Raw genomic sequence first — 19,874 nt, forward strand, 5'->3', positions numbered from 1 at the left:
TACAGGGAAATCTCCAGTGTGTGACTGTGGTCAAGCATAACAGACCACAGAACATATAAAGACTCATTTTCCAATTCACGAATATGAAGGATGCATCATTGCGATACATTCCACTACTCCGAATGCAATTATCTGGCTCAATCACCTCAATATAATGTTGTACTCTTTGGTTCTTTCAATGAAGTCATCGTAGGTAGAAAAATTAAATAAAATTAAAACAATATATCATGACATTTCGATCACAACACAAGCGATCGTCCTCCAATGGCAGTGGAACTGCTGAGCCAGCGAGAGAGCTGTTATAACAAGAGTTTATTTATATAGCGATGGGCAAGCAAGCGGGATCTGAGCTGGAAGAAAATTCCATCCCCGGACACAAGCAGGTCAGCTGTGTTAATGGGGGAGATTAGGGAGAGAGAGATTAGGGAGAGAGATTAGCATGAAATGAGCTTCCGTTGCCGCATAAGAGTATCGTCCCCACATATGCACACAACAGCAGTGTTAATGGGAGAATAGCACTATGTTGATGGGAGAGTTTAGGCAGGGAGATTAGGGGGATCAACAGGTTAATGTCATGTCTATGTGTAACACAAGCTGTGGCGCCACCAACTACGCTGTGAGGCAAGCGCTTCTACGCAAGAAAACCACCGCAACGGTGGTCGCGCCAGTAAGGCACAAAGCCCATCACACAGCAAGAACCATCGATACATCGAGGCTAAGGGAGCAGAGGTGGCCATGTTAGTGAGACCCCAGCCCGTTAATGCAGAGGCACCTAACAGGGCAATGCAACTCAGAGAGTCAGAGATAACAGCCAAACGGCAGGAAGGATGGAAGCACCACAGCAAGTTACGACTTTGCTTGGTTAATCACGTCCTTCCAATGATTGCTCAGCTTATACCCATCTTCTCGGTTGAAATTGTCTCTGTGTCTATATATCTGGATGGCTTCATGGACAAATCTTTGATGGTTACCAGAAGGTTTGCAGAGTACCTTGGTCTCGGAAAAAAACAATATCGTGCGAGCCCACTGCGTTATAACAATGACTAGCCACTGCAGAGGTATTAGTTCTGCTGTGTTTCAAATCTGCCTTGTGTTCACGAACACGGTCCGATACATGTCGCAGACACAACTTGGTTTGTAGACACCAGGGTACTGCATATCAGGAATGACATCCTTCACAGATGGGATAAAATCACAGATTTTGTGTACTGTATTAAATCGGACATGGATCTTGTGTTTGTTATAGATTTTGGTTATATTTTTGGTAACACCTGCTATGTATGGCAAGGTGATGGTTTTGATTGGGTCCTCAGATGGTTGTCTCCCCATGGTTAGGGCTACAGTTTTGCGGATTGTGCGGTCAGAGTATCCATTTATCTTGAGGGCTTGGTGTACGTGCTCCAGTTCACTGGCTAGGTGGCACTGGTCGGAGATGCAGCAGGCCCTATGGTGTAATGTTTTGATAAGGGAGTTCTTCTGGGCCAGATGGTGGTGGGAGTCAGGCTTTAGCTAGGAATCCGTGTGGGTGGCTTTCCTGTAGACGGAATGTCCGAACGAGCCATCAGGCCTCTTCTGGATCAAAACAGAACACTATAATCAAACTCAAGATCATACGTCATCCAGAATGATACATTTGATTTCAGGCCATTCTGAATAGCAGTGGCAGCTAGAGGTGTACAACTCATCTAGATCAGTTTTGAGTGAAGATCTCACAGGTAGTGATCCAAGTTGCAGTTTATTGGCGATAGCATTCCAGATGCTGGGAGAATCAATAGAAAAGGCCATTCCTCTAGGATTTGTACGGCAATAAGGAATGTGAATGTGAATAAGGAATCAACCAGTCTATGCGTTACCTGTGTGTTAGCCGACTCTCTGAGTTGCATAGCATTACATTTCCCCAAAAAATGGTAAGTTAGTTTTCTCAAACGGCCTGTTTCTCTCTATAAAATTGACCAGGCTCTCAAAGGTTAATTCGCTCTTTCTCTCTCCCGGCCGCTTCGGGTGGATTTCCACACATCTGATTTGAAGCTTTCGTAACTGCAGGAATTACTCGTTGGTTCTTTCAGTGAAGTCATGTAGAAAGAAAATATATAAAATAATAGAATACAACGTTTCGATTGCAACACAAGCAACCGTCATCAGGTAGAACTAAATTTGAGAGAGATAAAACACAGACCCGGAGATACAAAGACAAACACACAAGCAGAGAGAGACAACACAGAGACACACAGTGACGGAGACCTCTGCATGCAGATATGAGCTACCCGTCGGAGGCCATTGGACTGCGAGAAGGGCTGCGTGCAGATGCAGCGCTTGTCGTAGTTAAAAAAAGAGAGAGCGAGAACGAGAGAGAGAGCGAGCGAGAGAGCGAGAGGGGGTAGAGAGAGAGGGGCCAGAGAGCGGAGTCGGGTTACATAAAGGAAAGCATTAAAAAAATAAAAATAAACGAAATGATGAACGAAGCAAAGTACCGACTACACCGAGCATCTTCTTGTTTCCTCTGATCGTAAAAAAAAAAGAAAGACACACAACATAGACACACAGAGACACAATGCCTCTGTGCCGAGGCCTTAAATAGAGAGAGAGGGGGGAGGGGGCAGAGAGAGAGAGGTGGGTCTGTTGGAGCAGCTGCTGGAGCAGACAAATTAGCATGTCACTGAAAGACTCAACAAGACTGGTACATTTTAGAGAGAGTTGTATGGAAATCCACCCCGAAGCGAGGAGGGAGAGAAAGAGCGAATTGACCTACGAGAGCCTAGTAAATTTTATAGATAGAAATAGGCAGTTTGAGAAGTATTTTAGTCATTCGTTTTCATTAATTGCATAACTGTACCAAGTAATTAATTGATGAAACTAAACATTTATAAACATCTATGTTACGAATCTACACACTCACAGGGATACTATTTTGTTAAAATCTTTATTTTGATCACGCGAATTTATTGAAGCCCGTAGCCAATTGATAACATTGCGAGACAAGCAGGCACACTGCCGTAAACCATTGTTCTAAGACATTTCGTTAATTGCATACTCTTACCAATGAATTAAATTAGGTCTACTTTTGCTTTAGGGACATGTTTCTTTATTACTGTTCGTATGAATATTGTCACTTAAATTTGTAAGGAATTTTTCCTATCGCCGTGAATGCTCGCTTTAATCTGAGGAATTAGCCGATTGTTCTGTTATCCAGTTTAACGAACGTTACCATTCAGGGTTAAATGTACGGATCAATGAGGAGGACATCTCCAGGAGTACTGTGTTGCCATTCCTAGCATAAGAGTTCGCATATTAGAGTGTTATGTTTTTTTAAAGACATTAAAGTTGTATATTCTTGGTTCTTTCGGTAAAGTCACGTAGAAGGGAAATAATAAGATAAAAAAATATTAATCAATAAAAATTATCACGACGTTACGACTGCAACACATGCAATCATAATCAGGTGTGAAATCCACAGCAAGAAAACAATATGAATCCCTGCAGTTACGAAAGCTTAAAATAAAAATATGAAAGTTGCTTAACACAGAAGTGTCTGAGTGGTGCCTCTGTAGTGGTGGTATTGACGTGCGCCGACTGTGACAGTGATGGATCACGGGGCGGCGCGGGGTGCGGGGTTGGGCACGCGTTGTGGGCGTGGTGTGGACGCGCGCGCCGGGAGTGACAGATGACGGGGCGGCGCGGCGTGAGTGGTGAGGCACGATGAGATGTGGGAAAAGAGGATCGTAGCCAGCGCCCGGCGATTGGTCGAATAAGTGGGTGCTCGCAGCGACGTCCGCAGGTGGGGTATAAAGGGGGACGCGCGAGAGCACTCGGGGAGAGTTACCCAGTTGAAGACCCGAAGACGGAGCTGAAGACCTAGTGCCACGAGACCCCTAGTCCCGCCGTCCTTGTGGGGACCGGGGCCCTGTGTGGCTCGGAGGCGAGGCTGTGGGACCCGGGGTCCGACGCCCCCGTGGGTCGGGCTGGGGACCCACAGTCGAGACGGATACCCCGGGCAGGGAGTGTCCCGAGTAGCTCAGGGGCGTTAGTCGCCGAGTAGCTAAGTGGATGTTGGTCATCCGAGTAGCTCAGTGGCGTTAGTCGCCGAGTAGCTAAGTGGGTGTTTGTCACCCGAGATACTAAGTGGATGTTGGTCATCCGAGTAGCTCAGTGGGCGTTAGTCGCCAAGTAGCTAAGTGGGTGTTTGTCACCCGAGATACTAAGTGGGTGTTTGTCACCCGAGATACTAAGTGGGTGTTTGTCACCCGAGATACAAAGTAGGTGTTAGTCACCTGTGAACGAGTTTGATAAAATAAAGAGTGTGTTACCCGTGAAGTCGTCTCCCGCCGAGTTACTACATTACAACTGGCGTCAGAAGTAAACCTGTCTTCAAGAAGTATGGACACAAGGAAGACTACCCGTACCCACGAGCGAGGTCGGGATGACGACGGCGTACCGGGGACACCGACCTCGGGAGTAGAGGACGAGGAGTTGCCGCCGATGCAGCACTTCGCGGTGATGGCCGACGCTCCGCTTGCCTCCGACACCAGCCTCCAGGACGCGCACTCCCGGTTGGCGGAGTTGCTACTCGCCGCCGCCGCTGTCTTGGCCGACATCTCCGTTCCGGCGAGCGGAAAAACGGCTGCGGGGGTCGTGGAGGAAGCGACGTTGGAGGATTCCTGCCAAAAGGCGCTTCGCGCCAAAAGTCTGGAAGTTGCCGCCGTTTTTGGGGGGCCGCCACCGATTGGCGGGAAAGACGGACGCCACGTGGCCGGACACCTCCGCGCAGCGCAGCCCACGTCATCAGCGCGCGCCGGAGCCCTCCATTTTGCGCCTGACAACCGAGCCGACATTTTACACAACTCCAGCGGAGCGCGGGAAAATCTCTCCGACGTCGACGACGATCGGGTCCTCCAGCAAAGATTGCCCGCGCTGTCGGCGTTCAAGGCGGATGGGGGCGACTGGGGAGCCTTCCAACGAAGGTTCCTCGCTCATCAGGAGATGTCGGGGTGGTCCGACACCACTGCCCTGCGTGCGTTGCCAGCGATGCTTGACGACGACGCGCTTGCAGCCTTCACATCTGCTGCAAGGTCGTCCCGCTCTACGCTCCAGGCCGCACTACACCTGATGGCGAAGGTGTTCGGGCCGCCCTCCACGTGTCGCCACCAGTTCTACGATCGGCGGAAGGTGGCTGGGGAAACGACGCTAGCCTACCGCACGGCACTACTCGCCTTGGCGGACGCAGCTTTTCCCCGCATGGATAAGGAGGGGAAGGACGCCATGGTGACGGAGCAGCTGCTGGTGTTGGCCCACGAGTTGGGGGTCCCCATCAACGTGGCAGACGAGATGGATATCTGCTCCCTGGCGATCGCCACGAGCATTCACGCGTACGAGGTCCTCAAACGCAAGCCGGGGGTCGTCTGCAAATGGGCGGGGAACGCGGCACTGGCCGCCACGATCGCCGAACCTCAGCCAGCTGCGGTGCAGGAGCAGGCCTTCGCTGCATCGCGTCCGGGGGAGTGGAGAACGGGAGGTCGTTCGCCCACACGTTCGCCCCGCAAGCTGGAGCAACCGAAACCTACGACGTCCGTCGTCTGCTACAACTGCGGCCTTCGGGGTCACGTCGCAGCCGGGTGCCGGGCCCCGCGTCAGCGCGCCACAGGACCACGTCGGGCCGACGACCAGGGCCACAAGTCATCCCAACAAAACCCGGCAAGTCGCGGCACCTCACACGTTCGGTCCACAAACACGGCACAGTCGGGTCGCCGCTTCGCGGTGGGGGGTTCGCGGCTGGGTGCCGGGGGTTCAATTCGGCGAGGGGGGTCCGTACGCGGCCCGCAAGCAGTCGAGTGGTCCGAATTGGCCCACAGGATCGTGGCTGCGTCGGCCGGGTCGTCCGTGGTAACGGGGTTCATTGACGGGGTTGAGGTCCGGGTGCTTGTTGACACGGGTGCGTCGGCCACCATCATCTCGGACCTTATTTATAACATTCTTCCCGTCCAAAGTAGACCCCTTCTGCCAGTAGACGTGCCATTTTATGCGGCGAATGGGGGATCCCTGGGGATCATCGGCCAGATTCGGGCGACTATTTGCATTGGTGACATTAAATTAGCGGGCCCTATTTTTGTATCATCATCGCTGGCCGTTCCCTGTTTGCTAGGTACGGACTTTTTGTCCAAAATGCCCATCAAAATTCTTATAGATCAGGCCTGCATAGAGCTACCGTCAGGTCGGCGGGTTGCGTTCTTGTCGAGCCCTACCAAAGTGCGCACGGTTTGTGCGACGGTGCAGGCGCTGGCGACTCACACTGTACGGGTGCCCCCGGGATCGCAAATGTTAGTACCCCTTCGGTTCAGGAAGCCACTCGAGGTGGGTGCGGAGGCACAGGGGGTGCTGTTGGGGCCGTCAAACAGAGCCAGTAAGGGCCTCGACTTAGCGGTTGCTCAAACCATGGTGAGAGGGGACAGTGAGCCGTTCGTAATGGTCCTGAATACGGGGTCGCGGCCGGCCGTAATTGCGCAGGGAACGGTGCTGGCTCACGCCGCGCCGCTGCCCGTTGAGGAACGGCTCGTGGCTCAAGCAGATTTCACTGTCAAGTCGCATCCTCAAAGTGATGAGGGGACTGAGTGGTTGGACTCGCTGTGTGCGGGTTCTGCTAACTTGTCCGGGGTGCAATTGGGAGCATTGAGGGGTTTGCTCATCGAGTTTGCTGACGTGTTCAGCAAACATAAGTACGATATCGGCTGCACTGACCTGTTGCGCCACCACATAGCTACAGGGGACGCGGCCCCTATTCGTCAGAATCCCTTCCGGCTCAGCCCAGCCGAGAAGGAACATGTGCAATCGGCGGTTAATGATATGTTGGCGGCCGATATCATTTCGCCCTCTTCTAGTCCGTGGGGTGCTCCTATTGTCCTAGTAAAGAAACAGGACGGGTCCTTGCGGTTTTGTGTCGATTTCCGCCGCTTAAACAAAATCTCGATGGCGGATGCGTATCCGCTCCCCAGGATGAATGAGTCGCTGGATGCCTTGGCGGGAGCGCAGTTTTTTTCCACACTCGATCTGCTTTCTGGATTTTGGCAATTGCCACTCGATAACGAGTCTAAACCTAAAACTGCTTTCCGGACACCTGGGGGCCTATTTGAATTCAACCGTTTGCCCATGGGCTTACATTCCGCTCCCGCCACGTTCCAGAGACTCATGGAATTGGTTTTGTCGGGCCTCCAATGGGATACCTGTTTGATTTATCTTGACGATATCATCGTCTTTAGTCGGACTTTCGAGGAGCACCTCCAGCGACTGAGAGCGGTGTTCCTCAGGATGCGTTCCGCTAAGCTTAAATTTAAACCGGCTAAATGTTTTCTGCTTCGGGAATCGGTCAGGTATTTGGGCCATATCGTGAGTCGTTCAGGGATCTCGACGGACCCTGCTAAGACGCATTGCGTCAGCTCATGGCCAACGCCAACCTCGGTCACGGAGGTTCGTAGTTTCATTGGTTTTGCCTCCTATTACCGTCGTTTTGTCAAGCAATTTGCCACCATAGCCAAGCCCCTGCACGCTTTGACGGCTAAGGGTGTGAGGTTTCACTGGGGGGCGGAAGAGGAGGCTGCGTTCTGCTCCCTCCGTGACGCCTTGGTGCAGGCTCCCCCCTTGTGTTACCCCGATTTCACACAACCGTTTTTGCTTGACACGGACGCCAGCAATACGGGTATCGGGGGGGTGCTCTCACAGGTGGTCGGGGGGGTTGAACGGGTGGTCGCCTACGGTAGTAGGGTTCTTTCCCCCGCAGAACAACGCTATTGCGTAACTCGTCGTGAATTGTTAGCCATTGTGTTTTTTACACAGCAATTCAGGCCGTATCTTTACGGCCGTCATTTTACGGTCCGGACGGACCATGCGGCTCTACAATACGCTATGCGCGTGGCACAGCCATCGGGCCAATTGTCCCGATGGTTGGAGGTCCTTCAAGACTACCAATTCACGACGATTTACCGCAAGGGGTTGCGACACTCAAACGCGGACGCCTTGTCGCGGTTGCCACCGTGCACGGACTGCACATGTTTGTTGGGATCGGCGCGGTGCAAACCCCCGGTCGCCGGCACCCCGGGAGTTGCGCTCGCCGCCACTGACACCCCGGGAGAGGACGCCCCCACGGGGAGGGATTCGCTGTTGTCGTTGCCCCTCATTGAGTGGGGCCGCCTCCAGATGTCCGACAGCTCCCTACTTACGCTACGTCGGAAAGTTGGCGCTCCCGAAGAAGGGGAGGCGCGGGTCGGTTCCTGGGTGTGCAGACAGGGCCTTTTGATGAGGTGGGACAACATGTCCCGGCGTCACGTGCTCGTTGTGCCTGTTGCTATGCGGGGTAGGGTTGTTCTGGCAGCTCATGAACGGCTCATGCATCTGGGTTTTCACAAAACGCTCGCCCTAATCCAGCGAGACTATTATTGGCCGGGGATGGGTAACGACGTGGCGAATATTCTTAAGGGATGCGTAGGGTGCGCCAAAAGGAAACCGCCACCATTGGCAGCTAATCCACCGCTGCAATCCATTCAGGTTTCGCGTATAAACGAATTGGTAGCGTTGGACATCTTGGGGCACTTTCCGGCTACACCAAGGGGAAATAGGTTCCTGCTGGTTGGCGTGGAATACTTCACCCGATGGCCTATGGCATGGCCGCTCGCCAACCAGTCGGCTGCGGCGGTGGCGGACGCCTTTGTCCAGGGTTATGTGTTGGACAAGGGCGCCCCCGAACGCTTGCTGACGGATCAAGGGAAGAATTTTTCGAGCGTTTTGTTGCGCGAGGTGTGCGACCTGTTGGGTACAAAGAAAGTGCGTACTTCCCCCTACCACCCGCAGACTGACGGGATGGTTGAGCGTCTGAACAGGACGATTACGTCTATGTTGTGCCAACAGGTCTGCGACGATCAGGTTGATTGGGACTTACAGGTGCCGGGGGTACTCGCGGCCTATCGAATGGCCCCTCATGCGGCGACGGGGTTTTCCCCATTTTTTCTTATGTATGGGCGGGAGGCCGATCCGGCCATGGACGTCCAACTGGGGATTTCCCAGCCACGTGCAAAATCTAAATTGGCAGACCACATCAAATTTAATATCGCCAAATTGACTGAAGCGCGGGAGGCGGCAAGGTTGAATTCGCGGTCGCGGCAAATTGCAAACGAGAAATTGCATGAGCGGAGGGTGCATACGCATGATTGGAAACCAGGCGATAAGGCCTGGCTGCATTGTCCACATGCACCGTTGGCTACGTCCCCCAAGTTGTTGAGACCTTGGAGGGGACCGGTGGAAATTGTGCGGGTTGCACGACCCCAGAGTATACAGATTAAATGGGGGAAACGCCGTTGGTACGTGCACCCCTCCCGACTGAAGCCCTATGCGGCACCGTGTGACCCCGTTCTGTGCCGTGACGACCGGGCGTGTGATGTGACCGTCGACTCGGGGAGGGAGGTGTCGCAGGCTGATCCTCACGTGTCTCCACCTGACCCACCCCCAGGTGCCTCGGGCTTGACGGCTGCTGACCGTCGAGAGCCTGAACCCCGGGGCACGCACGAGTCCTCGATGCCTGGCCGATGTCTTCCCGCCGGCACCACCGGACGTTCAACCGCGTCTGGTGCCGTACGACGGACCGGCAAGGCGGACTCGGGCTAGGTCTCAACAATTTTCATGAAGACGTTTTTTCTCTACACCGAGCTCGCCCGGTGTTCCCCTCTGCCGGGGTAATGTCCCGTTGTAGGGACGCTCGGAAGAAAAAGGGGACACTGCACGAGTCGAAAGAAAAACATTTTTTTCCATTTATTTTCCTTTTTGCATACACATTGCTATTGTCACTCGCCGGTTTGTATATATTGTTCTATTGTCGCGGTGGCATTGGTTGAGGGTTGCGGATGGTAGTGTTCGCGTCGTGTTGTGTTGTTAGGTTAGTTGTTGTTCTTGTTGTTGTGTTGTGTTACGGGGCACACAGGGGGGTTTGTATATTTTTATAGCAGCCGGGGCGGCTGCGAGCTATGTGGTAGGGGGTGATGTAGTGGTGGTATTGACGTGCGCCGACTGTGACAGTGATGGATCACGGGGCGGCGCGGGGTGCGGGGTTGGGCACGCGTTGTGGGCGTGGTGTGGACGCGCGCGCCGGGAGTGACAGATGACGGGGCGGCGCGGCGTGAGTGGTGAGGCACGATGAGATGTGGGAAAAGAGGATCGTAGCCAGCGCCCGGCGATTGGTCGAATAAGTGGGTGCTCGCAGCGACGTCCGCAGGTGGGGTATAAAGGGGGACGCGCGAGAGCACTCGGGGAGAGTTACCCAGTTGAAGACCCGAAGACGGAGCTGAAGACCTAGTGCCACGAGACCCCTAGTCCCGCCGTCCTTGTGGGGACCGGGGCCCTGTGTGGCTCGGAGGCGAGGCTGTGGGACCCGGGGTCCGACTCCCCCGTGGGTCGGGCTGGGGACCCACAGTCGAGACGGATACCCCGGGCAGGGAGTGTCCCGAGTAGCTCAGGGGCGTTAGTCGCCGAGTAGCTAAGTGGATGTTGGTCATCCGAGTAGCTCAGTGGCGTTAGTCGCCGAGTAGCTAAGTGGGTGTTTGTCACCCGAGATACTAAGTGGATGTTGGTCATCCGAGTAGCTCAGTGGGCGTTAGTCGCCAAGTAGCTAAGTGGGTGTTTGTCACCCGAGATACTAAGTGGGTGTTTGTCACCCGAGATACTAAGTGGGTGTTTGTCACCCGAGATACAAAGTAGGTGTTAGTCACCTGTGAACGAGTTTAATAAAATAAAGAGTGTGTTACCCGTGAAGTCGTCTCCCGCCGAGTTACTACATTACACCTCCCTAAGTTCATGCATAATAATCTTCATTATAAGAACTGTTTCATGCGGTGAGGTCTGAATTTTGAGACCTGACATAACACAGTAAAACATAATCAGTAAAAGTTAAAGCGAGAATCATTGTACGATCACGACTGATAATACACCCGAGACAACGAAGCCTAGCCAAATTAGCATAATTACATACACTTGCATAACTTCATACAATTACACCTTCATTTTATTATCCCGATTGCTAATACCCCTAGACATCGAAGCAGAGACCAATTAGCATAAATGCATAGTTAGCGTATTCACACTAATTAGCATAATTTTGGCAATTACACATTTTCTATTTTCATTTAATTTTCATAATTTTTTTAAAAAAAAATTTCAAGACCAAATATATACAACAACCATCAGGAGTGAAACAAAGTGTGACTTGTCGGTGTATGTGCCTCTTCAATAATATCGTGTACACTCAGCCGCCTGAACAATCTGTATTTGTGCCAGAAGAAGAAATTTGATACAGTGCATCAGGAGACATTTTAGGAAGCCCTGCAACTTTTTTGGAATTCCAAAAAATATTAGATATGAAGGTGTGCCGGCATGCAGGAAGTGAAAGTGCTGCAAAGTGTGGTGGGTATATCTATGGCTGTTGCCCAGTGACGTTTGCGTGAATTAGAGGTATGTCCTTGCCTGAACTCTCTTCAATATCTGCATGTACTGGGTGTTATGTTGTAAAGTGAATTGTAGTCTGCATGGCACATCTGTCGTGAAGTGAGGGTTACCAACCTTTACTCTTTTGAGGATGCTGTGATTGATGTGGAGTCACTGGATACCCATACATTGGCTTTTGAAGTCCTGGGTGTCGAGAAAAAGGCCTTAGGAATCAAGATCTCGTGGTATAAACCCAAATCCAGGCTTTAAATTAATCCTTATGTAATGTAGGAACTTGGCGGGAGACGACCTTATGGGTAGCACACTCTTTATTTAACACCAACTTATATTACACGGGTGGCTAACTCCAGCCTTAACCCACAGGGTAACCCCGGCTACACCCACACGGGCTCACAGTCTCGGCCCACATGGACGTCAGACTACGGGTCCCACAGTCTCGCCTCCGAGCCACACAGGGCCCCGGTCCTGACAAGGACAGCGGGACTAGGGGTCTCAGGGCCTACCCCTTGAACTCCGTCTTCGGTCTTCGACTGGTTAACAACTCCTCGAGTGCTCCCGCGCGTCCCCCTTTATAGTCCTTCATGCGGACGTCGCTGAGAGCATTCACCCCAGTTGACCAATCACTGCGCGCTGCCCACGATCCTCTTTCCCACCTTGGGTCAGCGCGCACAACCACGCACCCCGCGCCGCCCCGTACTCTCTCCCTCTCGGCGCGCGCGTCAACACCACGCCTACATCGCGTGCCCAACCACGCACCCCGCGCCGCCCCGTGATCTCTCACTGCGGGCGCGCGTCAGCACCACCACTACACTTAGATGGTTGTGTACAAGGTTTTCTTGTGCGCTTGTGTTGTGACAGGTTTGTATCGTTGTAATGCTGATGTACTGTAGTGAGAGTGATGACGAGGAGAGTGATAATGAATTTGCAAAAGTTGGTGTGAAAACAGGCATGTAGCCGATAAGGGAGATTACACATACGGGAGATGGGTGTGTGTAAATGTATTATGCACTGAAGAGTTTTTAAATCTCATGTGTGTGGCAGACGTTCTGGCCATCGATCACCAGGTGGAGTAATACATTTTTGGTCAACTGGTGGGAACAACCAACAAAATGGACTTGAGTCTTGTCAACATTCAGTTGAAGAAAATTCTTCTTCATCCAAAATTTTATAAATGAGTGATGATGATAGCATATATGTCACTGATGCAGTCAAGTCTCAGCTGAAATTATGTCAGTGTCGTCTCTATAACAGTGAGAGTACACGCCCAAAAATCAAAGCAAAGCTCCATGTGGAGCCGAATGGTTCCGAGTGTAGTTTCTTGAGGAATCCCAAATTATATTGTGGCCTGCATAGTTCAACAGGTTATTTACCACCCTAAACAAAGCAGTATTCGTGCTATGCCATGATCTGAATTCAGTTTGATAGGGGTCAAGCAGATTATTCAAGGCCAGATATTGCTGGAGTCAATTAGCCACAGCACTCCAGGACCTTACCGAGGAAATGAATCTTAAGAGATAGGATGGAAGTTAACCAACAACTCTGGATTAAGACCTGGCTTCTAAAGGAGAGGAGTTACAGCTGCCATCTGAAATGTGAAATGAACAATACCCAAGCTGTGAGGCCTGTTGAACATATCGAACACAAATGCACCCAGACGAGTAAAATTTGCAGAAATCAAATTGGAGAAAGGTCGAGATTCAGAGATCAGAGGAGTGCCCTCAAAAGAAGTGATATCACGGAGATCAGTTAGTGTTGTACCCTTAAAATGGTGCAGCACCTCCGATAAGCACGGTTGGCTATGTACGGTGCGTCAGAAGTTCAACATACATATAGAAGGAGGCAATACATTTGAACGTAGAGGAGCAGCGAATTATGAAGACAGCCCGGAATGAATAGAACTATTTAAACAGTGAAAAAGTTTAACAAAAAGTTACATCTATCAACCAAACCTAAGGAACTAGAATAAGAAACTAGTTTGAGAAATTGATTAATAGTAGCAAATATAGTTCCGAGTCTTATTTTTGCTGGGCGCAATAAGGTCGGCGACATAGTGATTTGCCGTTTGATGTTAGTCATTTTATTTTTAGGGATATCATTAGAGCACCCATTTCACAATTGCTAACTTAACTTGTATTTTACTTTGCTCTGTAATTAATTTAGAAACCCATAACTTCTGATTATGCATTGCATTTTGACATGTAGTGTTGCATTCAGTATGACTTAGATTATGATTATTTAAATGATTATAATCCATTTAATGCCAATGTAATGTCTATTTTTTATATTCTAAGAGATATAGATTTCACACTCAAGATGATTACTTACCAAGATTTTCAATCCATTTCTGGAGCTCCGGGTGGTAATTGTTCTTCACATCTCTGAGCGATTGTAGGAAATGATTGCAATCATTCTCTTCCCTGTCAAGGAAGTGGTCGATGAGGAAACGAGACTGCTTCTTAGAGTCACTGATTTCCTTAACCTGTTTATAAACGTTTCGGTTAATTAGGTCTTTACTTTCCAGTTCATCCAGCAAATCAGAGGGCTCTTCACTGATCCAGTCTACCAGTTTTCTTTTGTTTGTCCGGATCATGTCCCGCCATGATGTGTCATCTTCTGCAGTGTCTGTTCAATTACAAAAGGGAGCACAGCAGTTGAATAAATTAGATATCTGCTTTGCTCATTCAAAATAATCAAATTAGAAAATACAAAAAATCTAAAAATTAATCAATTTTCAACATTATCAGCCATTTTTTTTGCCGAACTTAGAATTATCTCTGTGATGCTACAATCCATGTCTTTTTGCACACCAGCTCATCTCATCACTCCATCACCATTATTCTTTCTGTCTCTGACATGATCCAAGCTCTTGGTGCCATCAGTGTCATCCATTTGCTACCATCCCTTTCAGCGGTGAATCCTGCCCAAGACCACTTAGTTCACAGGATTATAACATTTGCATTTTGTTCTAGAATCCATGTGCCCCATTTTCTATCTTGAGTTGTCATTTTCAGCGTACATTTCTCTGTACATTTGTAGAAAAGTTGGCGACGACTCACTCAGAGACGGAGGTAAGGTTAAGGGCTTTCGCCGTTTATTAAGGGCTACACAACAAACGGGGGGGGGGGGGGAGGGGGGGGGTGAATCACTTCCTAGGGGTTCGGGGTCCCGGGCTAGGTCTAACTCGGTCCCGACACAGCCGGCTGCCCTGTGCCGTCTCCTCTGCGCCGGCCGTGGGATCAGCCAACACGGCCGACCGAGGAGCATATCCACATCCAGCCCTGACGCTGTGCTATCCCCTATTCCTACCCTCTTGCCCCTGGCTCCCCCCGTTCCACCCTACTTTGACCCTACTCTCCAGCTACGACCCCGCTTACGTCACGGGGTCCCCCCTTTATCCTCGAGGAGCTGTGTCGTCATATGCGCTGTCCAGCGCGCATGACCCCACGTACCGTGACGCCATCGCACCGGACAGCGCACATGATGCCACTACTCTCTTCTACTCCTCTACACATTTTTGCATAACATGCAGTGTTTGTTCTATGTTCGTAATCAGAGTCAATGTTCCAATTCAAATGATATAACACATTGCTTTGGTTTTCATTCTCATTTTCCAAAAGAATTACAACCTGATGGGAATCATATATTTATGTTTCCATATTAATCCTGGTTTTCTTACCACACCAACCCGCAGCCTAAACCATTGGATTCAGTCATCTACAACCTTAGCTTCATCAAACCTGACACTATTAATGTAAGTGCAGTAGTCAGATATTAACAATCTGTTCTTGATCCATTGATTAACCCAATCAAATGGAAATTTTACGTCGATATAATGGTTCTTTTTTAATCAATGGTTTTGCTTAACTTGACTCCTGTGTCGTGGTCAAATTGTATATCTTGAAATCAACATGTCGTCCACTTCCCGTTGTCCAATCAATCCTTAATTTTACACACGTACTCAGATTCGGTGACAATGCATGTCTGTATAAAAATCGGCAATAAATAATCAATTAATTGGCTCCTTGAAAGCAATTAACTTTTGTATGGACGACTTATTAATTATATATGTATATATTTGTGGTGGTCAAAAAAGCCGCGGTCTCTAAACTCTAAAATTGGCTTGCCCAAGAAGCTGGCGCCACGTGTCTCGGGTCCCTGCTCCGTGTCAACGAGTTATAGGCACCCTCTACACAAACAAAGTTGTACATTGAAGATTCATTCATAAAATAACCTATTAATTCAAGTAAGCGTTGATGTGGGAGCAGGCGCCGCATCATTGATGTACTTCTCCACGGTGAGTTAAACGAAGTTGTGAAAAGAATTTTCATTGTTTCTAGATTTGAAGTGAGTGCAAGGATTCATACTCTTAGGTTTTTTCGGTAAAGTCACGTAGGTGAAAATAAAAAATAAATAATAAAACATAATAGAAATAAAATAATAAATCACGACGTTTCGGGGGCAACACAAGTTTATTTCATCAGGTGGGACCGTCACAGCTAAAATCACTGTATCAAGTGAGGAAAACATCCTAAAGCCAAGCTCTTAAATACAAGTTAAGGGGGAGGGGCTTATCTGAATGTGGTAGCCAGGGAATGTAACGGTGGGGGGGCGGGGCTAAAAGAGAACAATTGGTGCACCTCAACTCGGGGTTGCGGCCGGTGTTGGCTGACAATCCAAATACAAAAAAGCAGCACTGTTAAACGCTGGGGATGTCACTCGGTAAAGTAGATTATATGTCGTCGTCAAATCTTGTAATCAAAATGTCATCCAGTTACCGTTGTCCAATCGATTCCAAATTTTGCATGCCTGAATCAAAATCCCCATCAATTAATCAATTACTTGGCTCGTTTAAACCAATTAATATTTGGTATAGAAGCCTTATTCCACGAGTGCTTTTCAAACAGGTTTTGGTAAAACTATATATTAATACTAACGTCGGAGTCGACATTTCGAAACTTGCCTGGAACATATTATTTTTGTACAAATTTTGTATTTTTTTCATTCTTTAAGGTAAACAGTCACATCAAATGCTTTGGTGTGTTTACAAAAGTTGTTTATTATGATGTAGTGCATCCAAGGGGACAATGCATGGATAGGGTCAGTGACGTAATTGTTGCACTAACCACATTTAAAGTTAACTTTTAACATTTTTATACACAAAATTTGTGATCTGATCTCATCTGTGAAGGACAAGATTCCTGACATGCAATATCCCGGCGTCTACAAAGTAAGCTGCATCTGCGGCAGCAGTTACATTTGGGAAACTAAACGAAATGTCTCGGACCGTGGTCGTGAACATAAGGCAGATCTGAAACACGGCAGGACCAATTCTTCTGCCGTGGCTGATCATTACTTTAATGCGGCTGGTTCACGTGAAATTGATTTCTCTAAGACGATGGTACTTTGCAAGCCGATTGGCTATCAACAAAGATTCATTCACGAAGCCATCCATATATACAGACACAGACACAATTTCAACTGAGACAAATGGTTTTAAACCCAGAAATCATTGGAAAAATGTCATCAAACACTTTGGGTCATGACTTGATTTGTGTTTTCTTGTCAACCTCTACCGTCAGCAGTGTGGATGATCAAGGGTAGAAAAGAACAGAGCACCCGCCAAAGCATCCAGTGAGTCATCCATCCGAGGTAACAGAGACCTTATTAAGCTTACGGGGCTCCCCATGGGCTGGTGGACGGTGAAATAATGTCCGCGGCTAACATTTCGTCAACCGCTAGCCGAACGTGTTATTTTTCCTTAGGGCACAGCCAGTAGGGATTCTGCCGGATAGGAGCGGCATCACCCTTATCAATGTGATGACTCAAGAGCGTCGTGCGGCCGATATAAAATTTACCCTTGCTAAAAAGGTCCGAAAATTTGCGCAAAAGTGCTGGCAGCTTATCCCTCTGGGCCTCGGGCAAATCCGCACTCTCGGCACAGAGCTTATCCATCCACCCCTCGTCAATACTCCGGTGCGGTCGTGTATGAGACGCGGCACCCACGTTCCTAATGATGCTTCCCTCAGGAAGTGCCAGCGACGTGTGAGCTAGCACAGTACCCTCCTGGATGACCCGACGTATCTAACCCTGCATTAAGAACTTTAATGAAGGGTTCCTGATCGGTGGATACCAACGTCTGAGCTCCTACTAACGTCAGTCCACGACTGGCCTTATTAGAAGGCCCCAAAAGGATACCACTAGCCATCGCTCCCTGGTCAAGCAGCATCCGCAATCAGAGGGGAACCAACATTTGCATGCCAGGGGGAATTTTCACTGTCCGACGTGCAATTGCCTGCATGGTGGGGTTAGCCATGTATAAGCGGGTTGGAGTAGGCAAGAATGCCATTCGACGGCCGGATGATAATTTCAGGCACCCCTGGTCAATCCAAATTTTCAGGGGCATCCTCGCCAGAAAATCGGTCCCAAGCAAGCAAGCAATGACAACAAGAACCTGTCCCGTCAGTCCAACATCAGCGATGCACACCTCGGCCATTATTCGTCCAATAATGCCAAATGAGCCGCCGTTAGCGGCGAAGCATGGAGCTTCGATAGAGCACAAGACCCGACATTTAGAGGGCAAGATATTATAAATCAATTTTGAAATGATGGTCGCTGATGCGCCGGTGTGAACGTGCACCCTAATTTCCACCTCTTCTTTGAACCCAACGACAGCAGACGAACATGCGGTCATGGCCACCACGCAATGGACTTGCTCCGGCCACTGACCAGGTCGGAGTGGCCGGTCGTCAGCTGTAGCACACGACGCGACTGCCTCCGGGACGAGGCGATGCCTTCGGCCATCGCTGGTCGTCCGTCGCACCACGCCGTCCCCTCGCCCACCTCCGCCCTGGGTCGATGCGCAGGCTGGAATAGGCTCCATGTCTTCAAGTGCAACCGGCCCTTCACAGGGCATGGTACACTCTGCCAACCCCTTGTGTCATTGTAAGAGCTGTTGAGCCTGGATGAATTTTGCCACCTTGAGGGACGAGAGATCGTCGTCGTCCATGGCCGGCAGAACGATGTTGAGATCCTTGGTCAAAGCCAGCAGTCTCTCGAGAACCAACGCGTCGATTCCATCGTGGTCCATCCTTGGAAAGGCAGCCTTCACCAGTGCCAAAAGTGCACTATGGAAGGCCAGGGGTGTCTCGGTTTTCCCTTTCCTTCACGTAGCAAACTTGTGGCGCACGTTCGATGCTGGCTCGTAAATTGCCACCATTTGGTCGAAGGCCCAAGTCGGCGTTCATCAAGAACGGCCGCTTGCAGGCCACTCAGTCGCCTCCGGCAGCTGTGAATTTCTTCACGAAGGGAAGCCGTCGCAGCTTCGGATTTGGCGAGCTGCGCGCTCCGCTCCTGTGAGAAAATGGCGGCAGCGAGCGCGGGCTGCACCACAGAGGTTTCCGCCTGGCGTGAAATGGTGGTGCAAACATCGTCCCCGCGCGGCTCCGCTGCTCCCTCTATCACCGTCCATTCTGCTGGTTGGAGCTCTGCAAGGATGGACGCCGCGGCTTGGAGGAGCTGGACGGGGCTCTGCTCCGCCGGCATTGTCTTGCCTCCATCCTCCGGGGCTGTTTGCAGGATGAGATCTACCTCTTCGTCATCTGATGTCCTGGTACGTAGTCTGTGGCGCGTAAACAAGGTCTACGGCTAGCTAAGTAAAATAGCATATTGGGCCACACCAGTTTTAGTGGATTGAGTCGCAGATGTACTTCTTGGAGGCAACACATGTATTTCTACCAGCACGTAACACAAAGGCGTAAGTGCCCCTTTACCAGAAAACAGCCTCGGGTGGTGGACAACCAGGCTAAACTACACTAACACTCTGGGAGTTAGCTACAACAGACCAGACCCTGGCTCGGATCCGGGTCCACATGTGGGTAACTCTTCGTGGACAAAGAAAGTAGCTCTTCATATGACGGTAGCAATGCTCAACCCCAGTCCCCATGGGGAGCCGGTTTATATCCACCCGGGTCGTGGCCGGCCCCGCACTTGGCCATGCCCACCTTCGAGAGACCTCTGGATATCTCTCGACCCTTCCCGTAGGATCTTTCCCCTGACGCGTACGCGATGGCAATGCATCAGACGCCGTGCTTAACTAGAGCCGGCATTACACAGTGACATCCACGATGTTGCTACATACGTGATGTCCGCGATGTGAATACATCACACGCCATGTCTCTCTAGGGCCGGCACCACTCAGTGACATACGAGATGTCACTACACATGTGTATTGCCATCTCCCATACACATTACCTAACGATCGCAAATACGAAAATTAAACATCCTATACGTCTCGCCTTGCTCTAAAAGTCATTTCACTCCACTGTCATACAGAAATGTGCATGCTTTCAATTACTCTGCGTTCAACTGCTCACATAGGCTTGCCACCATTGCCATCTCTACAC

General features: G+C 50.0%; 1 protein-coding gene across 1 annotated transcript in view; it reads right to left on the reverse strand.

The window, feature by feature from the left end:
* LOC144949939 (up-regulator of cell proliferation-like) overlaps positions 1 to 19,874 on the reverse strand; it is a 32,337-nt gene that overhangs the window by 10,240 nt on the left and 2,223 nt on the right. The window contains exons 2-3 of the mRNA XM_078879929.1: positions 13,798 to 14,094; positions 11,587 to 11,655 (exon numbers count right to left, since the gene is read on the reverse strand). Of these exons, the coding sequence (XP_078736055.1) occupies positions 11,587 to 11,655; positions 13,798 to 14,094 (366 nt within the window). The remainder of the gene's footprint in view (positions 1 to 11,586; positions 11,656 to 13,797; positions 14,095 to 19,874) is intronic.

This window comes from Lampetra fluviatilis, chromosome 55, assembly GCF_964198595.1.
Source record: "Lampetra fluviatilis chromosome 55, kcLamFluv1.1, whole genome shotgun sequence".
Classification (NCBI taxonomy): Eukaryota; Metazoa; Chordata; class Hyperoartia; order Petromyzontiformes; family Petromyzontidae; genus Lampetra; species Lampetra fluviatilis.